We start from the raw sequence: 26833 nt of genomic DNA on the forward strand, positions 1-26833 counted from the left end.
GTAAAACCTATTTGCCCTAGTCAGTCAATCCCCTCTCTGCTCAATGAACCTAAAATAATGAAAATAAATCAACATTCAGTAGGAACAGTGACCAATTTCGGAAGGGGACACAACTACTGTTGTCTCAGCAGCAGATGACAAGGAACTGCTGCTCCCCCAAACACACACACGCCCACAGAGGAGGTCAAAAGACTATTTTTAAGGAGTTGTCAAATGAATAATTGAACCATGGTCTTGAGTGCTTCGGTGAACCATTACCAAACCCGAGTGTGGAGCCAACTTTCCATGCCCAGATGCTACCTTTTTTATTTTTTTTAAAACCAAGAGACTTTTCCCCACTATAAAAACTTCCTACATGACATGCTAATGGGATGGAAAGCACTGATCTGAACCCTAGGAAACAGTAACGTGCATTGGTAATTTGAGGTATCGTCCCATTTCTAGGTCTTACTGCTAAGGTCAATTACAACCAGTAACTGTGCTGTATCCTTAAGGACATTTTTGGGGTATGGTGAACCTGCCAGTAATAAATGAGCACCAGTGCATAAACAGCACATGTGAACACTAGAGCAAGGTTCACGGAGGGGCCACCCTGGTCTGTACGGAAGCAGGAGGTTTATTTTTAACCCCCTCTTTTTAAAAAAAACAAAACAAAACAAAAAATCCTCTTCAAAGGAAGGGGAGGACAATAAAGAGGAAAAAGAAGATAGAAAACACAGGGTCCCCATCTGCCTGCAAATACAGACAGATCAGCTCAGTTAGAGGTGGTGAAGGGAGCAGATGCATTATTGGTACTAGTAGCTGTGGCACCTGTTACTGTGAAGCCTGTGGGAGGAGCTATGGAGCTGTGGCTGGGCTGCAGGTCCTTAGGAATGCCACTGTGTGAGCTCAGCTGATGGCCAAAGGCTGCGCTGAACTGAGGGAGTTGCTGTTTGGGGGAAGTGGAGGCCATTAGTTCAGCAGAGGCAGGACCCATGCCACTAAAACTGGTCTGCGGTAACCCCGGAAGCACACTGGAGCTGTTGGGGGTCACAGTGGCGAAGGCAGGCTGTGTGGTCTCTGAGTGCGAGGTGGTAGGTGGTGTGGACAGGGAGGTGGAAAGAAGGTGTCCATCGGCACCAAGAAGGTTGCTAAACGGAGAGGGGTCACCAAGATTGACAGGGAGATTTCCCCAGTGAGTTCTGGGGTTCACCACCCCGCTAAGTGGCACCTCCAGCTGCGGTGGGAGCAAGTGCTGTGCCATAATGGGCATCTCTGCTGAGAAGGTAGCTGCCAAGTTATCACCAGAATAGGATGTGGCATGGGGGGATGTGATATGGTCGCTGTAGGGAGACGGCACATGCTCACTATCGTAATGGCTTCCATGGGGTGAGGAGTGCGAATGGTCACTGCTGTATTGCTGTCGTGAGGTGATTAGGTCATCTGCCTTGCTCAGCAGCTGGGCAGAGTGTGGCCTCTGGGAGGCATGGCTGCCATCATGAAGTCCATGAAACTGTCCTGGGAAGGCTCTCTCCCCAAGTCCACTCTGGCTTATCAGAGTGGCAGAAGTAAGGCCGACGTTGGCTGGGGCAGAGAATTGCCCCTGGATCTGCCCTGCCAGGGGCGTAGGTGGGTTAGACAAGGTAGCAGAACGGAGCAAGTTCTCATCCAGCTCCAGACTGGAGAAATTATCATGTACTATACGCCCATTCAACAGCTCCCCCAGGTCCGTGTTAACCTCTCTGCTCAAGGACTGCATTCCTGGAGCTCCAGCACCTGTGGTGAACACCCCTATCCCTCTATCTGATAGCTCCTGAACTGGCACACCGTCTGTCTGTGTAAGTACTCCAATGGTACTCAGGCACTCAAGAGAAGTTACAGCCTGCAGAGCCCGTTCCAGTTCCTCCGCCTCTTCGGTAGTAGGAAGGAGGTCTCCATTTTTACCTACAGAAACAGGAACAACAGAAGTTAGTTTACTTTTCAGAGATACGCCTCACACTGTGGCCCTAGGAATACAGCTATCCAAAAAGTTCAATAGGATTTCTACCAGAAAATTATAACAAACTTCCAGAATGGCTAGAGATAGGACTGAAAAAAAAAAAAAAAAAAAAAAAAAAGAAATTCGCGCTGTCTGTCTTAGTTGGAAAAAATTTTCCAAATGCATTTTTTTCAGTGTAAATGCAAAATAATAAGCCTTAAACATTTGCTGGATTTATATTAGCCTATAAAACAGGGGTGGCCAAACTGCAGCTTGCGAGCCACATGCAGCTCTTTTACAGTTAAAGTGTGGCTCACAGAGCCCCCCGCACCCTCCCATTCTCCACCTACCAGACTGGAGTGGGGGAAGCTCGGGGCTTCTGCAAGGAGGTGGGTTGGTGGAGCTACGGGCTTCTGCCCAGTGGGGAGGGAATCCAGAGGCTTCAGCCCTGTGGGAGGCCCCTGCCAGGGCTCGGGGCTTTCAGCCCCGCTCTTGCTGAAGCCCTGAGGACTGGCAGGTGCTTAGTCCTACTACCCTGCTGCAGGGCAGAAGCCCCAAGCAAGCGCACTCGGCTCTCAAACTTCTGAAGATTATTGTATGTGGCTCGGAGGATCAGTAAGTTTGGCCACCCCTGCTATAAAAGCTTAAATATCTTTTCAAAGTGTAATGCCACACAGTACTAAGATCAGTCTACAAAGTCCATTTTGCTTATTATGTTATAACAACTACTTAAAAATGTGGATGGTGTTCTAAAAGACATGTTCTATGAATTAATTCAGGGAAGTTCTATGGCCTGTGTCATACAGGAGGCCAGACTGTCTGAACATAATGGTCCCTTCTGATCTTGGATTCCATGAATAACCTAAATTTTATTAACAGGATTAAAATGCCAAATTCTGATATCACGTCAGCTCAGAAAAGTGACAAAAAGCACAGCAAGAGGTTTCCAAAACTCCTGGTGGTTCTATTCCGAGCCTTTTCCCACTGTTAGTGGGCGCTGAAGTCAAACGCACAGAAATTCAAGTGTATTTCAGCTCACGAGCAAGTTTCACAGGTATTTTTTTAATTTCTGTTTTCCTTTGATAAAAAGACAGACGTTGATAAAATAGGGCTGTAATCCCAGTCACAGAATGATCTCTTACTGAGAATTTGGTTGATGGCAATTGTCAGTGACATGCAGAAGAGCACAAAATCAATGATTAAAATGTTAAATCAATCAGGACTTCCGTAGCACTAAGTATACAAACAAGCAAATAATCACACTAAGTATACAAACAAGCAAATTCTAAAACATGCTCTTCTTAGAGGTCATGTATAAGCAGTAGATGAATGTGCGCTCTTTGTCTAATAGTTCTCTTCCCTGCAAGAAAGCAGGTGAACCCTCAAACGCACATTTTAGACTGTTCATTTCCTCACCTCACTATTTGTATTAACTTTCACATAAATTAAAACAAAAATGTACCTTCAAAGAAATCAAAATCTTGCAAGTCATCAGGCAGCCGTGGTAGGACATCAGAAAAGTCCTCCTGATTCAATTCCAAGTCATGTGGAATGTCTGTGATTTCATTGGCGATGTCATCGGGCAGCTCATCTGTACTCAACTCCGGCGTGGAGGGGCTCCTGGAGAAACAGTGCTGTCAACCACACTCTTAAATCCTGATTTCTCACTACTGCAGCACACTTTACAGAGGGTCAGTTTCAGCTCTCGCCCCCCTGCCCTTTTTATGTTTTAAAATCAACAAGTGGAAAGAATGCCTTTTAGACAAGTTTCATTAAAAAACTCTTCAATTTGTTCTACTAATGACACTTATAAGTTGTGCATCGGCAACAAAACATTTTATCCATTTAGCCGAATCTTTGTTGAGATCTGAAATTAACATTTTCCAATTCTTCCTTTCAGCAATGACAGAGATACAAGACACCTGAAGATGTTCATTTCAGTTCAAACACCTAACGAATTTGGAAGGTCAAAATATTAAGTGGTAGGGAAAAGAAAAAGGCAAGTTCGCCCTTCCTCGTCTAGATTTAGCAGACCTAATTAAGCTCATCAAATTGGAGCCTAATTAAGCTCATCAAATTGTGTCCAGCTTTCATTTAGCCACACTCTGAACAATGTACTGACTCTGCCGCCTTTTCCTATATTTAATTTTTTATTTAAAAAGCTAAAATAAATCAAATGAGCCGCCTCTGGCACTGACCGTATGTGAGAGATCTCCACTGGCAGTGAGATGCTGGTGGGCATGCTGAGGTTCCCTTGGGGCACTGCAGGAGGAATAGGTTTCTGGGGCCTACGTGGTCCCCTTCTTCTTTTCTTCTTGTGTTTTTTGGTAAGTGCAGGTGGCTTCGTTTTTTTCCTGGGTTTCCTCTGCTGCTGGTGCTGAACTTTACGGGAGCTGTCCCCTCTCAAGAAATTATCCTTTTGGAGAAAAAATGAAGGAAGAAGGGACACATTAGGATCCAATGCAACTTTCTTTTCTTGCCATTCCCAAACATTGAGACATAAAGTGAGTGAAGAGAGGATCTTTCTAACGGCCAGCCTGCAAATCCAAGCATGGATATGAAAGCCAAGTTACTTCCTTTCCTCCTCCTGCATCATCACAGAGAACAACGAGCATGTACGTTACACCAATGCAACCTCTCTGGAGGCAAATGAGGTTGCACAAGTTTAATCGAGGGCACAATCTGGGCTGTTTATTACTGGTAATAATGAGTGAGAAAGAACAAACTCAGCTTAATTCTCTGATCGGGTTTGCAGAGCTGGCAGTCAGAAAAAAAACCCCACACTATTTGCATCACCAAGGTACAGCAAATATGGAAGCCCACAGTGTCATTTTCAATGACTGTGTCAGAGTAGAACCACAGTTTAATGCACATAAACTCCAAAGTAAAAGATTTGGAACACCCCAGGTAAGTATTAAAAGAATGAACAATATTGGGGTGACCTGGTGGCAAGGATTTGTGCAGCTAAGTGTAAACCAGAGTTCTAGTCACGTTCCCATTGCTGTAAAGGGCCGAGAGCACTGAAGAGACATAGTAAGTGCTGTAGGACGCAGAATTGGCAGGGGACGCAGGTGCACAGCTGCGGGGCCTTGTACTCCTGAAGAGCAACCCACTGGCCAATTACAAAATGAGCGCCATTGTATAGGCTCTGAAGCAAGTTGGATTCAGTCTTCGATTTTGATTATGATGGTTGTGACACAGGGCTTTGATGTGCCAAGCAAAGGAAAAAATGGGGGACAATCTTCAGGCCTCTGATAGGGACACTGAGGATTTACCTGGAGAGAGAGAAAAACAACAACCTGGATTAAAATGTTAAGGGTCTGCGTTACACCAATGAAACACAAAGGGAACCTCAGAGTTAAAGTGACCCAAAAATATTTTTGAAAAAAATGAAATGACACAGGCTAAATGGCAGCTGGCACATAAATTAACCTAAAAATGCTGCTTTTGGGGGAGGTAGAGATCAGAAAAATCGAGGCTATTGTCTCACGTTCCACTGGTTCCCAGTCTGTTATAATGCTCCAGAATACACCATGCTGCAGGGTCACAGCGACTGCGATACCACAGTCCTAGGCAACCTTAGATATTGTAGCCTGAAACCCTCTCACTAGGTTTTACTATACTATGATTTTATGGAAAGGTCAGGTCAATTTCCATTTTTTTGGGGTAAAATAGCAGAGCAGTTGATAAACCCAGACCAGATCAATAGAACTCCTGATGACCCCAATTTGTGGGAATAGTGACAGCTGCGGTTTATACTTACCATTTTTTTGGCATGTTCTTCGCACAGAGGTGTCTGATGTGTAATGTCAAAAACTGGCACGGAGCACTGCTGCCCATCTGCAAACTTGGCTGTGCAACTTGAGAAGAGCTGCTGAGAATGGTTCAATAGGATATCTATGCGTTTCTGGGTCAGGAGCAACACACCAGACGGTGATGGAGAAATGCCAATATGATAAAAAACAAAGCCTTGAATTCTACCAGTCCATCAAGATGTTATTTTTAATGAGTAGCTTAACTTTGTTATTTAAGTTGAAAGCTAGGTACGGCTCAAACCCAACTTTTCAAGTAACAAATTGCATTGATCCAGATTGCTAAGGATTTTATCATTTGTTATGAAGGGTTCATTGATGCAGCTATTTTGCTAATGAGTTCTTAGAAAGAAGAAGAAGAAAAAAAAAAAAAAAAAAAGGTATTTTTCTTGGAGACTCAATCAATAGTATCAGTTTGGAGCACTGTAGTCAACAGGACTATTTCCTACTGACTGTCCCTATTAAAATATTAAAAAGAGAATTTTTGGTATTTACCTTTCTTTCTCGAGAACACAAAAAGTTTTAAGATCCTTCCTGTTCCTCTGAAAGCAGATATGTAATCAGACTGAAAAGGTCAAATAAATCTAAACTGAAACTTGTGTTTTCAGACGTTCCTGTAAGTCAAATATGTATTTCACAGTGGGGTTTTTTTTCTTTCAAATAACGTTAGCAGCTTTCCTTCTGCCCAGAGTAGTTCATAGTCAAACTGCTGCTACAATCACAGAAGCATGGGGCTGGAAGGGACCTTGAGAGGTCATCAAGTCCAGCCCCCTGAGCTGAAGCAGGACCAAATAAACCCTGACAGGTGTTTGTCCAACCTCTTCTTAAAAACCTCCAACGATGGAGATTCCACAACTTCCCTTGGAAGCTTATTCCATAACTTAACTACCCTGACAGAATAAAAAAATACAATATAGAATAACAAAGGAAAAAGGAAAAACCTAAGGATGGATAAGGCAGGAAACAAGTATCTGAAAATGGTGGAAAGAGACTATTTTCATTCTGGGGGAGAGGAGTGAAGGGGAAAGAAAAGCAAAATCAAAACATTCTCTGTTTCTCTGAACTGGACTTGACACATTGCAGAATAATATTTTTGTGGGAATGGAGGAGGGGGTTGTGTGTGTGTGTGTGTGTGTGTGTGTGGGTGTAACACACACACACACACACACACACACACACACACACACACACAATATACACACTCTCCATAGATTCTTTGGGTGCAGAGCTCTTTTGAAAATCTGACCCCATGTATCTAAGCCTTGTAACTGCCCCACATTTAGGCTCTTGTTCACAGAAATCTGTATTTTTAAGATATAAAATTAGAAACCAGCATTGTATTTTGCAGCCATTGCAAGGACAAGCAACAACATGTCCCACAGAGATGCACTACGTTGGTGGAGGCCAAAGTGCACCATCCAATACCCACCCACACCTGCCTTATTAGCTGAACTTTGCAAGGCCACACAAAACCGTCAGCTCCTTTCAGATACAGACAAAGACGCAGCATGGGACGTAACTTCCCACTGCCCGCAGATAGTAAGTTACAAAAGCCAATTAGCTCATCATGCACAAGCGTCAAAGCCCTTTACAATGTATTACCACCCTCATTTTACAGACAGGGAAGATAAGGTATAGAGAAGCAAAGTGACTTGCTCAAAGTCAAACAGCAGGCTGACAGGCCTGACTGAGAGCCCATGGAGATCTGGAAGCTGAACCCAGATCTGTCCAGTGTGCCTTCCACTGGACCATGGAGCCCACGTTGGATAAGACTGTCAGTGGCCACTGATAGCTTTTGATTTCAACTGACATTAATGTATCTTAAAAATGTATATTAAGAGCCTAAACGGGCAAGGAATAGTCTGTGATTTCCCCCTCTCAGAGGAACTGGTTTTAAAAGCTTTTTATGGTAACTCAGTTTTACACCCAGCACTTTGTGAGACTTTGCTTTTGTCCCGTCCATTTAGATCTTTTCTACCCTTTGCGTTCATTCCCCCACCCTCATCATTTTGCAGCACTCCTTCAGTTCCTAAGGTGGCTGTGAATTCACAGCTATAGTTTTGTGGGGAGGAGGAGAGGGAAGAAAGCTGCGAGAAGATGCAAGTGGGTCTTGTCAGGTAAGAAAGAGTACTTAAAATAAATCATAAAAAAATCATGATAATAATCAGCCTCTTTAGCCTCCAGGTTCAGATATGGAAGCTGGTTTTGACTCTTACAAGGTTCCCCCATACACACACTTTTTGAGGAGAATGCTACACCTCCGCAGATCACATTTCTTTAAGGTTTTCCTGAAATCCCATGCATTCACGTACAGGTTTTTCCTCACCCAGAACTATGTCCTAGGTACTTCTCATTCTTCCCCCGCACAGCCTCATTTAGCAATGCAGGCTATTAGAACCTTCACCATTCATTCACTCTAGGCTACTACTTTACTCCACAGTATTCCTAGTTTCTGCATACACAGCTGAATCCTGTAAGACCATCCAGACATTCTATGGAAAGCTACCATCAACTGCACAAGAGCAGTGCAGAGCACACCCTCCCATCAAAGAATGAGATCATCTGTAAAGCTGCTAGTAGGCACCAGGCTGAGCTCAGGAGGAGTGTAACCGTGTAACTATGACAGATACCAGTAACTTGAACTATGGGTCTTGCCTATGGTGAATAGATCACCTCCCACTACCCTAAATACCTGTGAGCAGACAGACACAAAGCCAAAACGGTTCAGGAGACATTTGCAAATAAGTATTTCTGATACAAAATTATCAGTCACTCTAAAGAATGAAACTTTATCAATGGTGTTTCCTTCCTCAATGAGCATAGAGGGGAGGTAGGAGGATACGTTGAAAACAATGCCTGGTGAATGGAAGGGCCTTGTTAGTGCACTGTTCACCCTTCACAGTTCCACTACATGTTGTTGGTTCTGCATCTCTCTGCTTGGCTTGGCTTGTGCTGAAACAAAAATACATTACAACATGGAGTTTAAAAAAATAAAATAAAATAAAATAAAAATCCACTGCCAGCAGATATCCTGGCATAACAGTAACACTAAACATAGCAAAGTGAATCGTGACACACTGGATACACCTGTGTGGTTTACAGTTCACATCTGTGTAGTTATTTACTCTCTAGAGCTGGATACAGGACAGATGTAAACAAGGGGCATGGTGACATCAGTGTAACAGCATTACAGAATGAGGCAAGCAAGACTTCATCACAACTGTTGTTTGTTTACAGCATCTGACACAACAAGGCCCTGAACCTGATCAGAGACTCCAGGCAAGCAATGTAAATATTAAATGGTAGAACCCAGAGTTGCATTCTCACTGAAATTCACCTCACATGCAGAAGGCTTGCACAAGGCCTAGGCAATGCAGAAGTCCTATGTAAGACCTCAAAATAGGACTGGCCCTTTGCATGGGGTGAATTTCACTTGTATGCATATTATTCTCGACGCTGATTGAAGGTTCTTTGCAGACATTCCGGCTATTACCCTTAGGGCTTCATCAACTGTTTTAAGCTAGATCACAAGGCTGGGCAAAATAATTTTAGTAAATATTATCATCCCCTATGGCCAACATGAAATATTTGGAGTCACAAAAATCAATTCAGTTCCTACACTTTATGAAATTGGAGCAGTGACTATAGCGCTCTACTATTTTGCTAGACTACCCCCGATTTAATTTTTCATTCACTTCTAATTACACAACTAATCTATGTGCTACAGAGTAGACTTTACTTAGGTTACCAAATAATCTGACCAAATTGCATTGAATTAGCCTAATAATTCTGGCAAGGTTTATCACGTAGTTTAAGTTTGAACACATTTATTTATGTATTTATTTTTAAAAGTTCAATTAGAAACCAATTAATAAAACGGAGGTTCTGAGCTATCCTTACAAAATGGGAGCCTTTTCTTCCAGCCTCAACATATCCCTCACCATAAAGCAGAGTCCTTAGTCCTTCTTTACCCCCCAGAGGAGCTAAGAGCACCCCCATGCAGAGTGCTCTGTGTGAAGAGGGTAGATGCTGCTTTAAGCGTATTCCTGCCACCTCCCCCCCCCCGACAATTCTCTTCAGAGTCTCCCAGAGCCACATGCCTTGGTGAATGAGGATAGAACCAGCAGAGGGAAGCTGCTGATACCAAAGACATAACACCAGGATTTGCACAAATATTCTATACAAAGCAACTCCATGCATGACAAGAACTGGAGGGATGTTGACATTATCTAAAAGGAAATCCCACAGAAAGTAACCTTCAGAGTTGTTAGAGGATATTTGTTTCACTGTTGAATCTCATTCAATGTTAGATTGAGTCAAATCTAATCAATTAGGAGAGCTTCTGATGATATGCTAGAAACAGGTAAAGGGAACACAGACTTTAAAAAACAAAAACAAAAAAAAACTGAACTGTTGAGGGAATCTGCAGAGCAGACCATACGTTTCTGTAAAGCATTTAACTAAAAACCCAAGACATGTGGGTGGGTGATCAGTTACAATGACAGAATCAGTAACAAATCAAAAGCTAAAATACTCCGGGTGAAATCCTGACCCAAATGAAGTCAATTAGAATTTTGCCGTTGACTTCACTGGGACCATGATTTTATCCTAAGGAATTAAAATCATGGGCGTGTGTTGCTGAACAAATGATCCATCTTCTACACTGCACAGCTAAAAAATGCCTAATCTTTTAAGAAATAAACCGTGCTTTAATTTACTGTACTCTACAGATAAGATTATTAATGACAGGATAATAATGTCAGTATTATTTTGCCTTCCACGTACAGGATCCATGTGGATATTAAGTTGAAAGTTCAACATTTCAACTTAGCCTGCTTGTTTCACTACTGATTCTCACCCAGCCTTGCCTATGACCGCAGGCAGGTTGGAGTGTATGAGCTCTAACCTGGTCCAAGTGCATGTAGCTCTTCGGAGTTCCTGTATCAGTTGCCCAGCACATTCCGGCTCTCTGCTGGCCGCATGCAGCAAAGCTTTCCGGAGCGTATGCCGGCATTTCTTCTGACGAGATTCTGCCCGCTCCAGGCGGCAGAGGTGCTTATATTTCTGCTGAAAGTAAGTGCAAAGTTGGGTCACCCTGGAACTCCTGCTATCTGCATCATCATCATCTGACCTGTGAAGAAAACACAAAACAGATGGTCTTTTTCAAAGAGAACTAAATTTATAACTCTCTCAGAATTATTCAACAAGCATCTTTCTTCTAATACCACACTTAGCTAAAGGCTAAAAATAGCCAGGGATATGTTCCCTAAGAGAAACTCAACCAATTCAAACTGTGGGAATCCTTTTCAATTTTAAAGGTATTTAATCTTCTTGGTATGTCAATATTAGAGATTACATCAATTTATCTTTGAGTCTGACACATCTAAATGTCTGGAACTTGCTGTTAAAAAGAATATTGTTAACCTTTATTTACTGTAAATGTCTCAGCAAATGAAGTTACAGCTTGATTTAAGCTGCAATTATGGAAAGGAGAAAACACTCAGTTGAAATTGATGGAAGAAAGGTCATGCCAGAGAGAAGCATGGTTGAATTCTAAGAACACGGTACCAGACAGCTGACCTTTCTTCATGGATGATTTTACTGTGTGAACTTTTTTCTCCTATTTCCTCAGAAAGCTGGCTCCAAGTTCTGCTCTAACCTGCCCTGGGTTTACACCAATGAAATTCCAGTGACTTTAATGAAGTTACTTCAGCTTTACATTGCTACAAATACGATTCGAATCTGGCCTCTGATATTTGCTACCCAAATTGACAGGCACTTATGTTGTTCGCAGTGTTACTGTAGTTGTGTTGGTCCCAGAATATTAGAGAGAAAAGGAGGTGAGGTATTATCTTTTATTGGACAAACTTCTGTTGGTGAAAGAGACAATCTTTCGAGCTTATGGTCTTATGTAACTCTGGAGTGAAATCCTGGCCTCACTGACTGCAGGGGCAAAATTCCCATTGACTTCAGTCCGGCCAGCATTTCACCCCTGGTGAATCAGAATAACTCCAAAGTCCATGTAGATGCATCCACCTGTATCAGAGATGAATATTTTCCCTTTGTCTTTAGTACATTGGGCAATTTTTTAAGTAGTAAAACTAAGACGCTAATATTAAAGACCATAGCTGACTTCCCTGTTATGTGCTATTATGATGAGATACAGTTAAAAATCACACACAAAACACACAGTTATGCATTAGGTATTTAGTTAGAAAGCAGAGTTTACTACAGGGTAGTGAGAGAGGGATCTGGGTAAGCCTATGCAAGAAACGGAGTAGAAGCATGAACTGGGAGCACCCAATCAGTCAATCCCCATTTACTCAGGAAGGTTTTCTCCTTTTATTTTCTTTTTTTAAATGGCAAAGCACACACACCATAAAAATACCCAAACCTGCCAAACATGCTCGGTAGAAGTAATAAAAATCATCACTGGGACTTTTTTAAATCTAGGATCTCTCATGGTACCAAGCAGTCAGCTTCACCCTGATAACACTCAGCAAAACAAGGTTTATGACCAAGGAGCACTGGAGTGAATTTATTTCAGATAAGACTTTCTCTGTTCAGTCTTCTCTGGAGAAAATAAAACTTGGCAATTTTTGCTAAACTTACCAAACCTAAAGCAAAGAAGTTAAAAACGAAGGTACAAAGTGCAGAGCTTGATCAGCAGAATCAAATACATTGAAATCCAAGGCCTGGTCTACACTACCCCCCCACTTCGGACTAAGGTACGCAAATTCAGCTACGTTATTAACGTAGCTGAATTCGAAGTACCTTAGTCCGAACTTACCGTGGGTCCAGACGCGGCAGGAAGGCTCCCCCGTCGATGCCGCGTACTCCGCTCGCCGAGCTGGAGTACCGGCGTCGACGGCGAGCACTTCCGGGATCGATCCGGGGCACTTCCGGGATCGATTTATCGCGTCTTAACCAGACGCGATAAATCGATCCCAGAACATCGATTGCCTGCCGCCGGACCCTCCGGTAAGTGTAGACGTACCCCAAATCTCTGAACAACAAAGAGTATTGCAAAACTATATAATGACAGCCTGGATGCTGACCATCAACTGCAATATTTATTAAATAAAAGAAGATCCAGAATGTCAGAGTGGTAGGTGCTCCTCTAAGAGAAGGGGATTCAAATTTAATTTCTTTCATGGAAAAACTTGTGCCAAACATTCTCAGTTTAGATGTAACAGTTCCTCTCTGTTTGGGAAGGCCTACTTAATACCCATCAGAAAAGCCCATAAAAACTCCAGTGAGAAAGCACGATCATAACAGAAATATAAATCTACCTATATATTTTTATGAGAAAAACTGACCAGGTTATACACTTTTCCTATTAAATGCAATACATATTATTCTCAAGAAACAGCCATTACAAAAACTTAACCAAATATATCCACTGCTAATTAATAAATGGAAAATATTATCAGTTAATATAACGAACAGTATCCCTTAATACACCACTACCTCGATAGAATGTGACCCGATATAACACGAATTCGAATATAATGCGGTAAAGCAGTGCTCCAGGGGGGTGGGGCTGCGCACTCCAATGGATCAAAGCAAGTTCAATATAACGCGGTTTCACCTATAACGCGGTAAGATTTTTTGGCTCCCGAGGACAGCGTTATATCGAGGTAGAGGTGTATATTTAGATAATGATTATAACAAAAATAAGAATGCAATGAATGGGTTAAAATGGCAATTTGATCAATATACAGAATTGCATGGCTTTTTAATTATTTTCTCTTTCTTTCTATTTTAAACAACAAGCATGGGGGAGGAAGATGGGTGGGAGTGAGTAGCCTCTCCTTCTATGAGGCAGTCAACACAAAAATATGTAATACATACATATACTTATAAGCTCCTAATATTTATATTACTTAAAATAAAATTATTCGCAACTGAGCATTATCATTAGAGAAAGGAAACAATCTGCGTTAGAAAGTGAAAGTGGTTTTGAAAAGGTTTTGCTTTCTGATTTGAGTGGCCGCCTTTCAGAGAATGTCTTTACAATTATAATAAACCTTTGACTCACCTCCCATTGAGCTGAACGTAGAAAGGTCAAAACATGTATAACTCCTTTTGACTGATGAGTTATGAGATAATTCTGAAAATCACAAGTTAAGAGGCACACAGAGGCCCAGAAAGTACTGCAGAAGTGGCTCTAGTATTTTCTGGGAGACAACCAAGTTTTAAATACTACTTAGGACTTTCACTTCCAAGCAAGACTAGCCAAAACATATTTATACATCCCGAGAGACTTTAAAATAGCAGAGTCACATCTACATTTTTTGTGTCAAAATTTCAAAAACACATTTTATTTTCACCCTTCTATGCTGAGTTGTTTAACCAAATTACATTTGATTTATTCTCATTAAGCATGTGTAACAGAGTACTATGAACCAGGATTTAAACTCTGGCATTTCACTTTTAAAGTATTGCTGAAACTGCATGGAAGTCGTTCAATAAACAACCTAACATGCCATCTTTCTTAAATAAGTGAAACTGTGACGGGGTGAACTAGGCCCGGAGGCCCTTGCCATACGCATCCCAGGAAAGGAGCAATGGAGAGGTCCTCCAAGCAGGCTAGAGTGGCTGCAAGGGAAGCAGCCAATCAGAGCGGCTGCAGGGAGCAGCCAATCAGAGCGGCTGCAGGGAGCAGCCAATCAGGGCCTAGGAGGCTCCTATAAAAAGGAGCCGCAGCACCAGAGACAGGCAGTTCCTTGCTGGAGCTAGAGGAATAAAAGAGAGTTCCTGGCTGGCCAGAGGGAACTGTAGCACAAAGGACAGCTCAGTGCTAGTAGGGATTGGGGGAACGAGGAAGTGCTCCTGGACCTGAACACAGAAGAGCCCTGAGCTAAGGGTAAGGCGTCGGTGAAGGCTGGGGGCGCGGGGAAGTTGCCCAAGGAACTGAAGGCAGTTTTGCTAATGAGACACAGTGGTGTGTGGCTGCTATTCTTAGGGTCCCTGGTTTGGGACTTGGAGTAGTGGGTGGCCCGCCTCCCCCCCCCCATAGGCTAGTGGGGAAGGGCCTACAATTGGACAGTAGTAAACCCCCAGAAGAGGGCTGAACTGTCAGTAGGCCCAGCTGGAACCATTGCCTCCAGGGAGGACGCCCTGGGGGTATGGCCCGATACCACGGCCGAGAATGGCTTAAAGATCACGGCCACACCTGACCAGAAGGGGGTGCTCACAAGAGATGGGTGCCACGCCATTACAGGCATGTTCAATGGCATGTACAATTCAGATGTGTTTAACACTGAAGGAATAAATTTTGGCAAATTACCACGAAAAATGAAAAGGGCACTACCCTATAGAAAGGAAGAGCAAACAGGTGGTGTCCACCAATCCAGTACTGCTAAAGTCAACAAAGGGAGCCTCGGAGAGTCCCTAGTGTAAAAAATGTCAGACTGCTGGAAAAGGTATCCAAACTAGTTTAGAGGGAGCTCTCTGATTTTAGGCGAGCCAATACTCAGTAATCCAACATACAGAATGTCCTCTGTTTTTAAAGTGCTGTGATAAACAGCTTCTCTTCAAGCCAATGAAAAGTTCCTGACTTGAGATTAGACGTGAAATTGATGCATATGCCATAACCCAGTGGTTCTCAAACTGTGGACCCTTTATTGGTGAGAAACAAGAAATGTGGAGTTGGGAGGAGTCCTTAAGACGGTTCTCTCTTTCATAAGGCAGCATTCAGAATAAAATGAGCGGGAAAAACTAATAATCCCAGCATTACCACCGTCATATCTGCAAAAGATGACCTAGGCCTAACTGCATTCTCTCCATATGCAGCCATACTTTGCCAACTGAAGCTCTCTGCTAGTTGCTATTGCAGCTTCTGAGGAGGGTTTTAATGAAGACTCTTATGTGGGGGTAAAATTTGGCAGGGGAGAGAACAGGGCATGCCAAGTAGCATGAAGAAACAGACAGGACAAAGGTGACTTTCTCTACAGGGTTTGCCATTGACTAGCTCAGTGTAGTGACCTCTTGTGAATTATTTGCAAAGCCACCACACTACAATGGAAGTGAAAGTATAAAGTATTTTTTAATTGGAAAAAGTCATCCTGCTATTGGAAGTAACAAACAAAGGAACCACCCTTTGTACTGTTGTTCTTTACTACAGAGTAACCAAGAACACTGCTCTTCCCTCAGGAGGAGATCTGGACTGTGGTACAGGCTAGCAAAACATCGCTGTTAAATATATAAATAAAATCACTCCAGTGTAGTTCTTTTGAACATTATAGGAAAGAATTTTTAGAATCTTTCCACTCTTCCTTCTGCCATTTCTAGTACCTCTTTTTTTAAAGTGGTAGAGGCTGTATTTATTTGGTGGGTTTTATTATATATTATTGCCATGCAGTATGCCAGAGGGACTGGTGTGAGGACGAACACTAATCATCTCATTTGTTTGTTCTGTTTTTTAAATTCCAAGGAAGTACCTTGGTGTCAGAGGCTGGCTGGCCCTTTACGGTAAGGCAGGCTCAGCCTTGCCTGTGACCAGACAGTTACCCCCCTGATGAGTAGGATAGAGACTTAATTATAATTCCTGATCCCTGCTGTGGTGGAATCAGAGAGAGGACTACTGAAACAGAGCTGTGAACTTAGTCAGGAGACCCAGGAGAGAGGAGCAAGAGAAGTTCCCTCACTCTGGGAAGGGCCTGATAAAGTCAGGCTGGAGGAGACCCACTGGTGAACAGGACAGGCCCTGCGGGGCTGAGTCAGGACCTAAAAGGAGCAGGAAGATCCCTAAGGTAAGATGCCAGAGTCCCTGGGGATAAGAAGCAGTGGGGGAAACTTGCTGGAAAGCAGCAGCATAGGAGAAACTCTGCAAGGCCCACACATACCAGTAAAAAGCAGAGGACTTCAAAGTAGCAAAGAGGGGCAGGAGAATGATTAGTTTGGATTTATTTGGATTCACAGTTGGATTTTTGTTACCCCAGAAGAAGGCTTCTCCTAAGAAGACTGACTGGAAGACCAGGCCATGGAAGATCCAGTGAGACAGACTGACCAACGCAGGGCCAAGGAAGTGGCCAATAGGGGTTCTAGAGGCAAAGTCCCCTGCAGCACCACATCCTGACACCTGTGGGTGCTATGGCAGTGGTTGCAACTGTACACGCTTTGGTAGTTTCAACATTTCTGCGGCGCTGATGGCTGTAGGCTCACTTTTGAAGGCTACTATCTTCCTTGTGAACTGATAGCTATGATGGAGAAAAATTACTTCCCATTGCTTTCAGTGGCAAAAACAGTCTATTCTGACCATTTTAGACAAACTTCAATATATACATTGCCAACAAAGTTGTTCAAATCTGGATTTTGTTTTAAATAAGCTTGTTTTTCTTTACAAGCAGATGAGGGCCAAGGTCAAATCATCCATGGTGTAGCTTCAGGGAGGGCAATGGAGTTGCAAGCAGGGACCACTTAATTATAGATGAAGATAAGGACTGTTCATGTCTTACCTCCCCCAGGAACCAGTGTTCCGATGAAGAATTTTCCCTGGCTGGAACAGGTTTCCCAGCAAGTCAGTTACTCTTGATTTTAACTCTAATGTTGCTAACTCTCAGGATTTTATCATAGTCTTGCAATATTTGGTGTTTTTCTTCAAGACCCTAGACCTGAAGTCCTGTGAATACACCAGAATCTCAACTTTCATTTTAATAATAATAAAGTAAGGGTATGGCCCCCATGTGTATAGCTCAGTGGTTTGAGCATTGGCCTACTAAACCCAGGGTTGTGAGTTCAATCCTTGAGGGGGTCACTTAGGGATCTGGGGCAAAATCAGTACTTGGTCCTGCTAGTGAAGGCAGGGGGCTGGACTCGATGACCTTTCAAGGTCCCTTCCAGTTCTAGGAGATAATTAATGGAGATATCCTATCCTATTATGTTTTACACACAAGCTTATGCCCAAATAAATGTTAGACTAAGGTACCACAAGTACTCCTTGTTCTTTAAGCTTCAGAATGTGACCCTACAGATTAAAAAAACCAGAAGCCAACTCCAACTGTATTATTTTTAAAATCTCATTAATTTTAAGCCAAATATCATGATCTCTGAATGTTGAGCCATACCATCACTGAAAAGTCTAATTGAACACTACAGAGGAAAATTTTCCCTCAAGGAGAAGTATTGAAAACAAGCCAACCTGGTGAATGCAGAATTGCACTCAAAGTCAATCACTTGCTTCTATGGGTACATCTACACAGGAGAGATGGGGGGAGAAAAAAAAAAAAAAAAAAAGAGAGACCTGGGCAGCGAATCTCAGAGCCCATGTCAACTATCTCAGGCTCACGGGGCTTGTGCTATGGGGCTGGAACCCAGGCTATGAAACCCAGCCAGGGAGGAGGGTCTCAGAGCCCCACTGTGATTGTCTGCACTGCTGTTTTTCCCCCTCTTTTTAGCGCAAGCCCTGTGAGCCCAAGTCAGTTAACCCAAGCTGTAAGACTCATTGCCATGTTGTTGAATTTTTTTGTTTGTTTGGGGGTTGTTTTTTTTTTTTTTTTTGGCAGCATAGTGTACCCTATTACTCCTTCCTACTTGCGGAGCATTTCCATTGTTATTTTCAGTGAGGCCTGAGTAGGAATAAAAAGATTTCCCTGCCATCCAGCTCCACTATCTTCCTGCCCTACAGCAATTGGGACACAAGCCAAAGGGGAGGTGAAGGATAGTGCACAGTATCTGTCTACGAAACCAAAACAAGTTAATTTAAAACAGGAATACATTCACTACAAATAAAAAAAATTCAGATAAGAGTTGAAGCTTTCCTAAGAACACTGTTCAAAGCAGAATGCCATCCCATAGGAATCAGTAGGAGATTCTATCCATCACAGTCGATCCGGTCAAAGATGGAATGAGCTAAGTTTTACTATGTTTATTGTTAAATACAGCATTAATTTAAAAAAGCCAATCCTCAGATTTTGATACCTGATTTTAGAACTTAAGTTTTAGGAAAAGATTCAGTTTTCCATTAAAATCAACCCAAAATTCACAAGAAAGTAAAACAACAAGGTGCTAGCTTCCTTTGGTTAGCTTGCTATCAAATCTGAGTAGCTATTAAGTTAGTAAGGCAGAGTTACTTTAACAAACCAAACTCATCCATGGAACAGTTTAAATTAATATATCTTCAGAAACAGAGAACATAGTGCAGAATGTCAAAGTAGAACAAGGAATAGATGTTTAGTTAATAACAATCTTTACTGAAGCTTGACAAATAGAAATACAATTTTGAAAGATTGGAAACAAGCAAATGTGTCAACGTTTATCCATAAACAAAATTAGAAAAGGTGCTGAAGAGTAGAAGTAGGCAGATTAATAGAAGCGTAAGAGTTGCAAGTGCTGTACAATAATTTATCAGTTATGGTCAATGAAGAGGGTGTTTTAAGTGAAGTGCACAATGTTAAATGAAATAGAAAATGTCAATTAACGTTCATACTTTTGATCAACATGTGAAAAGAACATGGAGGATACAACGAAAGTAAAAAACAACCACCAAACAAAAAACAAACCAAAGACTAGGAAGCTAATGCACAACCCCCTTAAAAGCTGAAAAAGAAATTGGGATGTAACATTCCAATAAATGTCAAGGAGGGGGAAGACTATAGTCATAGGAAGAGTTATTTGATTGGACACATGGCCTTTTTTGAAAGTTATATTTGGTTTAAAAGATGAACTAGACATACTTCCATTCTGACTATAGTTTTCCATTTGCTCCCTAATGTTATGTTCCCTAATAGCCAGGCTGTGAGGAATACCCAGAGAAAAAAGAAAAAAAGCTTTAATTTAGCTTTATTTTAAAAATATTTGCAACTTCTATGAAAGCTCACCGTTTTTCTGCCTAGTGATCCCAAAAGAGCAACTGACACTCATGCCAGCTTAAAAAAAAAAATTTTTTTTTTTTTAAATTGGGGAAAAGGAATGTTAAAGGGATGTTTTTGGTCTGCTGATTGTCACCAAAGTTTGGCTTGGTGAGGGCATTCAAAATTGAGAGAAGGCCAGAAATATATGGTGATCGCCTCTTTGCAGTTCACCATGAAGATGCCTTTACAAATTGGTATGTTTTTCTGCAAGCTGGTGTCAGTTTTGCAGTTTTAAATATCACATTTGCAAGGGCACTGAAGTATTACCGCCACACCCATCCATGTCTTTTGGAAGAAGGTGCAATGCTTTTAGACACAAGGAAAATATCTGGTTCTGTACTGAAACTGAACCATACTATAGAAGCTATAACAAAACTTAACAAGGCTGTGATTTCATTTTGTGATTAATATGCCTCAAACTCCTTTCTTCTAGATTATCTCAATTTAATTACAATACTCTGAATGGTATACTTTGCTCCCTGTGTGCTAGAATGACATTAACATAGAGACACACATGATCATATCCTGTTGTGAGACTGCACAGTCATGGATTAAAAATATTTGCACAACATTTTAAGCCGTTCTGCACCAGCAATACAAACATACTGCCAGTTTATAATTAAAACCTAGAACCTGATGTTACTGGTTAGTCAATGAAGGCTTAATACCACTTCTCAATTACCAATGAAAAGAAGAGTTATACAAACTATCAATCCCATATTCCTCCTTACTGTATCACAAACAAATTAATTTATTAACAAAAATATTACTAAAAAGGTAGTAAAAACAGAAAAGATAAGTCCTGATTTTGGCCCCAATACAGAAAGTCATCCTTATTCAAAAAGCACTTAGGCATGTGCTTAAATCCCATTAAGTGGGATTTAAGCACATGCCTAGGTGCTTTTCTGAATCTAGGCCTTTATCCCTGCCCTGTTTTAGCAGCAGACTGCTGGTTCTGTGGGACTGAGTCAGAATTGTAGCTCTTACAAATAAATGAACTGAAACAATCCTCACGGGGGAGGGGGGGAAAAAAACAAAACAATCTTTGTAGAATCTTAGCCCTAGTTAAAATAACTTGCATTCTAGTCCTGGGCATCGCCTGAAAATGACATTTGATCTTTTAGCAGGATTATGATAAAGACCAAACTCAAGACCAAAAGTGAACCCAATGTCTCCAGAAGCAAAAGAACAATTCAGTGACAAAATTGATTAGTACATTTTTCAAAAGACAGAAACAACAAAAGATTTTGAAAAATACTATGCAGGGCTGCTGAAATAAGGTTTAAAATTCATGCTCCCATTTTATCTACTAAGAGATACTCTATTCTCTTTGTACATTAGTTTTTTTAAATTATTCTCTTCCAGAGAAGAGATCAGATTTATGTTCCCATCAAATGTAAAATGGAATTTAGAAGTCTACTCTCAGTCTGTTACTGTGATTCCCGATCTCATTTCTGGTATCTGGGGCAGAGCTTCTGGATAGAGCTTAACAACATGTTGACCTGGTACTGCTTTATAATAAAAGGTCTTGATTCAGCAAAGCACTTAAGCCCCACTAACTTTGCTTAAAGTAAAGCCCATGTTTAACTGCTTTGCTGAATTGGGGCCAATACGAATAATAAAAAAAAGGATACTTACTCATGTCTTTCATATCTGAGAGTTTCCCGTATAGACCATGCAACCTGGTATGGTGAAGTTTGCTCTGAATCCTCCAACTCTTCTCCACTGTCTTCAGACCAGTCCAGCCCTGAGTAGGGGAGAATTGGAAACATGAAGGCTGGATGAAGAGAGACTGTAATCCTCAAATATCTGTGAATAACCTGTGGCAATAACCACTATCAATGGCCTCTGCCTATTCTATGTTGTACATAGCATAGTAGTGAGGATGCATTATATCTGATTCATCATGTAATTTTCTCAATAACCTACGGACAGTTATGATAGCAGCTTCATTACAGTGTACAAACAGCATGTAACTGCATTTTTCAATGACCAGTTTTAGCCCTTGTATATCTTTATTGGCCTTCTTTGTCCATAAATATATTTATTAAAAACCAAAACTACCATCAGTCTTATGTAAAGACAAATATGATCTCTGTTGTGCTCAAGGTTAGATTTTTTTTACAAAGATAAAGAGGAAGTCCCTACCATGAAGAGCGGACAGTCCAATAATTAATAGTAAATGGTCAAAATACCTTACATAACCCTGTTTCTTATTTCTGTACATACTATAGACCCTCTGCTCCCCCTACTGAAAAGCGTGGAGAATAGCAAAACCATGGGAGAAAGCTACAGAGACAGAGGGGGATACACAGCTACACAGTATGTTCCTCTGTTCTTTTCTGTGTAAATCACCTGCCATCTCCACCAGATATCACTGAGAAAGGGGCTTCCACTCCCGGGGGAAGAGACAAGAGCTGGGGTCAGTCACTCTTAAGCAGCATGTTCACCTTCCTACACAGCTTAAGTACACATAAGAATACCAGATTAATGAATGATTTTTGGAGCAGGATCACTTCATTCTGTGATTTTTGTGTCCCTCATTACCAAAGAGCCCAGGACAGCATCCTACATAGCACTGCAGGACTTCGCTGAAAAGGGCGACCAGGAAGGACCATGGAGGGAAGTCACTCCAGATGTCTGGGCAGGATCCAGCCAGGGTTCCTATGGATTCTCATCTTCTGCATCTTTTCATGGCCCCACCCTATCCCTGCTGATCCCTTAGAGCAGGATGGGAAAACGCAGTTTCCCTTCCAAACCAGCTGATTTTTTTGTTCTTCTCTCATGTGTTTTTACATATGGCCCTAAATATAGAGCAGGAGTTGGGGACAGAGTGTTAAGGGCCATTTAAGGTACTTTTGAAAATGTTACCTTTGTGCTTAGTTTTAGACATTCAAGTTTGGCCCAAGTGTAAACGCTAAGAAACTTGAAAAATAAAAACAGATTTACACTTAAATTTATTTTACTTGAAAAATAAACTAGCTAAATTGACATTCCATAAAGGCACAGGCACAATGGATGCAGTGTAATCAATTTTTTGGCACAAATTAAAAAAGGATATCATAAGCAGGGCTGTTAAATGTTTTAACTCCTGAAAGGGGAATGGGGAGCATTAGACCTTTTTTCTCATTTTGTTTATACAAACATCAGTTTGCATAATTTTACTAAAAATTAAGGGTATCTTTTTAAAGATTCTGAAAGTAAGATTCATATCTTGTGCCTGTCAACTCTAGTACTAGGTATTTTCGTATATAGAAATCCCAAAAGTTTTTCCACTAGGATAAAGAAGTCTCTAAGAATAGTCCATACTGTGAGCTTGCAAGTAAGTATTCATCTACTCCCACACAGCTAATGTATAATTAAGAGCATTATGTTAATTAGCAGTTATAAAATGCTATAATCTCATCTTCATATTATAGCATAACATTTCCACAATTTTGTATTTATATATCTGATCAAACATTTTCCTAAAACCAGTTAAAATAGGAAAAGTTATTTTTATAGAAAGTGTTATTGTAGAATGTGACACGCATCACACACAGAATGCTACTCTTATGCAGGCTCATGAGGCCAGGTGACTTTCTATCCTATTTGGGAATCTTGACACTTGGGATGGTCCTGGTATCCTCATTCCTCAAATTAACTGCATTATCCAGAGAATCATGAAACAGTTCTTTCAGAACAACATCCTTAAGAGACCTGCTGTAGGATACTCATTAGCTTCCCAACAAACAGCCAAATTGTCCCACAGGTGCCAAAAGGCAGATCTTAATAGCAAATTAAAAAAGATTAATTGAAATAGCAAAAATTACAGATGGTTGTGATGTGTGCCACTAGTTAAATAATTGCCCAGACATACTAGAAGTAAAAAAATTTTTAAAGATACAAATGGTTTGCTGTTTCTATTGTATTGCATTTCTGGTTCTTGTTTCTCCACTTTACTACCCACTTTCTTACCCCTGTAAAAGTAAACTATAATCTAAAGCTAAATTAAAAAGCAAGGTAACATTAGCGGTGTATGTATCTCAACCTCCATTTACAATGGAGACAACAAGCCACCACCTTATCCATATTCAAATACCTCTTAAAATTTCAAAAAGCCCTATTTCCACAAGCAGAAGTCAGTAACACAATTTAAATTAAAAACAAACCTAACATATAGGCAGTTAATACAATGATTAAAACGTATTACTGTAGTGTCTGCATAATAATAAATTAATAGTAGTATATATTATTAATGGGTAAAATGGACAACTTCTGCACAAAATCATGGAAGAACCGCACCTCCATAATCAGCTTCTGAATCCTCATTCTCTAGCGGAATACACCACTAGTCTTTCTTTTACTGAATCAGATCCCATATCTTAGCAGTTTGCACTTAAAATTCCCAGTGAAGTCAACTGGTGTTTTGGGTGTGCACAGAAGGCACAATTAAAGCCTCAAAGTTGTATTTGCACTTTCATTCCACAATCTCCTTTTTTCATTAGTTTAATATTTGGGTTTTACAACATAGGCTCTAGGTCTAACCTGGTCTATATACTCAGTCTAGGAACAATCAGGACCATCTTTACTGCTTCACTTGAAAATGAAAAACAAAAACACACACACACACCGGAGAGTGAGTTATACCCCAGTTTGGCCTCTCAAAATCATTAACTAGCATTTTTTTTAACAAGTTATAAAGAATAAAAAAGAGTTGTAAAACAGATGTGACCTGCCTATACATTTCTTGACATATTTCCCCCTTTCAGAAAGGTATAAGTGCATGTCCTGATGAATTTAAAGGCATATAGTCTCATAGCAACCTGAAAAAACAGTGCAGTGATGTACGTAATTATCTACCTACCTAAATGTGGAAACAGATCAGTTTCCAGCTGCTGTTTTCGAGTGCACAGTTTCACCAGTCTCTGTAGCCGGCTCATGCAGGATGAGTGTGGAGAGAAGGCTGTGGCTTTCATGAGGACCCGATCAGTCCTTGGTGGGTCCATGACAGGAGCCCTGGTGGGTGGCAGGAGAGGCAGGGGTCTCTTGTTAGACATCTGCCTTGCTTGTGCTATAGTGTGTGTGGTGGGTGCCACTCCCTGCATTGGTAGGCTGGTGTTCTGAGGTTGAGGTGACTTGCAAACTAAGCCCTGCGGTAGCCCTGTAGGCTTTAAAGACGTTGATAAAGGTGGCAGATGGGAGTGCTGCTGCTGCTGCAGTGGCTGCTGCTGCAAAGGTGCAGGAAGGGGGCTAAAGTGCTCTTGGTGAACTTTTAAAATCTCTGTTTCTCTCTGGCGCTGCCGGTTTTGGGCCAACTTGCTCTGCAACTTTTTCCTCACCGTTGCCCCTTTCTTTAAGTCATCCTCCTCCTCATTGAAAGCAAAGGGATCTTCTAACTCTGCTTCCAGGTAGTGGAGAGGAAGCCTAGCCCCTGGTGGAGAGAGGGACATCCCATCCAGTCCATTGGACATCTTCAAGGCCAGTGTGGGCACGGTCAGACTGAAGGCCATAGCATCCATCTGGTGCCTGACCTTCACTTCCTCTATTGGATCATTCTTTTTCTTCCTCTCCTTTTTAGGTATAAAGCCAAGTACCTGTAGGTGGCTGTTGCAGTACCTTCAAAAGCGAAAACAGTAAGTTCCTTTTTCTCTTCTTTTAAACAAACACACTTAAGAAAGCAAAAAAGATGAAACCACAAACAGGAAACCCCAACAACAACAAAAACCATCTGACCTGCCACTGAAAAATTTAGATTATTAACTCAGGTTTGTACTACTGAGTTTCTACGATCACTTCTCATGTTCCAGATCCATAATATAAAATAAAAACTTCCACATGAGAGAATTTATCATTTTTGGATTTTTAAAAAGTCTTAGTATGTTATTCATACGAGAGCCAAATACCTATCCTTTCAAAAAAAAAAAAAAAAAAATCTATCCCTCATCTCTTTAATGGACACATACAGGGCAAGGTGAACAAGACAAATGGACTGTATGATACATTAGGACAGAGGTTCTCAAACTGTGGTCCATGAGCTCCATTCAGGTGGTCTGTGGATAGTTCCTGCGCGCCTTGGCGGCCTCACACAAGAGATTGAAGAACCACCCACCTAATTGGTGGAGCCGCGCAGGCGTGGCTCCACTAATTAGGTGCCTGGATCCTGCAGAAGACACACATGTAAGGTGAGGTGGTGGCCTTGGGGGGAATAGAGGATAGGTGGGAGGGGGCAGTGGGGTGAGAAGAGGGGGTGGGGGGAATTTGGGACGTGCAGGGCTGCAGTGGTCAGAGAAAGAGGCAACTTTCCCCAGCTACAGGGCTGTGGCTGCTGGGGAGAGACCCACCTCCTTCCCAACCTCAGCTCAGGGGCTGCCGCGGTGGGGGGAGAGACCCCTCTCCTTCCCAGCCCCAGCTCGGTGGCTGCTGCGGTGGGGGAGAGAGGGAGAGACCCCCCTCTCCTTCCCAGCCCCAGCTCGGGGACTGCCGCGGCGGGGGAGAGAGGACACATCCATTGCATTAGAAAGGTAAGAATATGGATATTAAAATATGAGTTGTGTGCTTTTTATTTTTAAAACAAAAAAACATTAATTATTATTTTTTTTTTTTTTTTTAATATAGCAGTTTTATCCAAAGCGCTTTGCAATAGTTAGCGAACAGTACAAGCAACGTTTGGAAAGATCATTAAGTGGTCTGCCGAGATCCTCAGCAATTTTCAAGTGGTCCGTGGAAAAAAAAAAAAAGTTTGAGAACCACTGCATTAGAATATAAACTAAAGGGCCCTGACAAGAAGAAAGCTATTAAGGGCCAGTCAAATGGAACCATTTTAAAATCCCATATTTAAAATTATAATAGAGACTACTACCTCTGCTATCAGGCTGTTCTTTCATGGAGAGTGAATTTCCATGGTTTTAGTATGGTGTACGTTGAAAAGATAGAGTTAATACACTTCTGTGACTGAGAGACAAATTACAAGAGGCTTTTTCCCATGGACAGTCTTGAATTGGAGATCTTTGCTGAGAAGGGCCACTATTTGTGTTTGATGATTAAGCAACTAAATAAATGGCTTTAGCTGTATGTTATTTTCCATGGTTAAGTGCGTATCATAAAGAGCAACTGAGTAAATCAGATCAAAAACTATATTAATATAGGCAAAAATGTTCTATCCGGTCATCACTGTGCATTGCTTATATAATGCAATGAAAATATACACACACATTATAGCACAAATA

General features: G+C 41.5%; 1 protein-coding gene and 1 non-coding gene across 2 annotated transcripts in view; both read right to left on the bottom strand.

Moving 5' to 3' along the window:
- Window positions 1-726: 726 nt before the first annotated feature.
- The window catches only part of INO80D (INO80 complex subunit D), a 31604-nt gene continuing 5497 nt past the window's right edge, over window positions 727-26833 (bottom strand). The window contains exons 3-10 of the mRNA XM_024206242.1: window positions 24472-25223; window positions 21264-21372; window positions 10676-10900; window positions 8612-8721; window positions 5721-5854; window positions 4156-4373; window positions 3420-3577; window positions 727-1923 (exon numbers count right to left, since the gene is read on the bottom strand). Coding sequence (XP_024062010.1) covers window positions 755-1923; window positions 3420-3577; window positions 4156-4373; window positions 5721-5854; window positions 8612-8721; window positions 10676-10900; window positions 21264-21372; window positions 24472-25223 — 2875 coding nt within the window. The 3' untranslated portion in view covers window positions 727-754. The remainder of the gene's footprint in view (window positions 1924-3419; window positions 3578-4155; window positions 4374-5720; window positions 5855-8611; window positions 8722-10675; window positions 10901-21263; window positions 21373-24471; window positions 25224-26833) is intronic.
- LOC112111208 lies at window positions 9864-9984 on the bottom strand. The gene has a single exon (XR_002908468.1). It is a non-coding gene; the product is annotated as a small nucleolar RNA SNORA57 (small nucleolar RNA).

The sequence above is a fragment of the Terrapene carolina genome, unplaced genomic scaffold (genome assembly GCF_002925995.2).
Source record: "Terrapene carolina triunguis isolate 2854851 unplaced genomic scaffold, T_m_triunguis-2.0 Scaffold62, whole genome shotgun sequence".
Lineage (NCBI taxonomy): Eukaryota > Metazoa > Chordata > Testudines > Emydidae > Terrapene > Terrapene triunguis.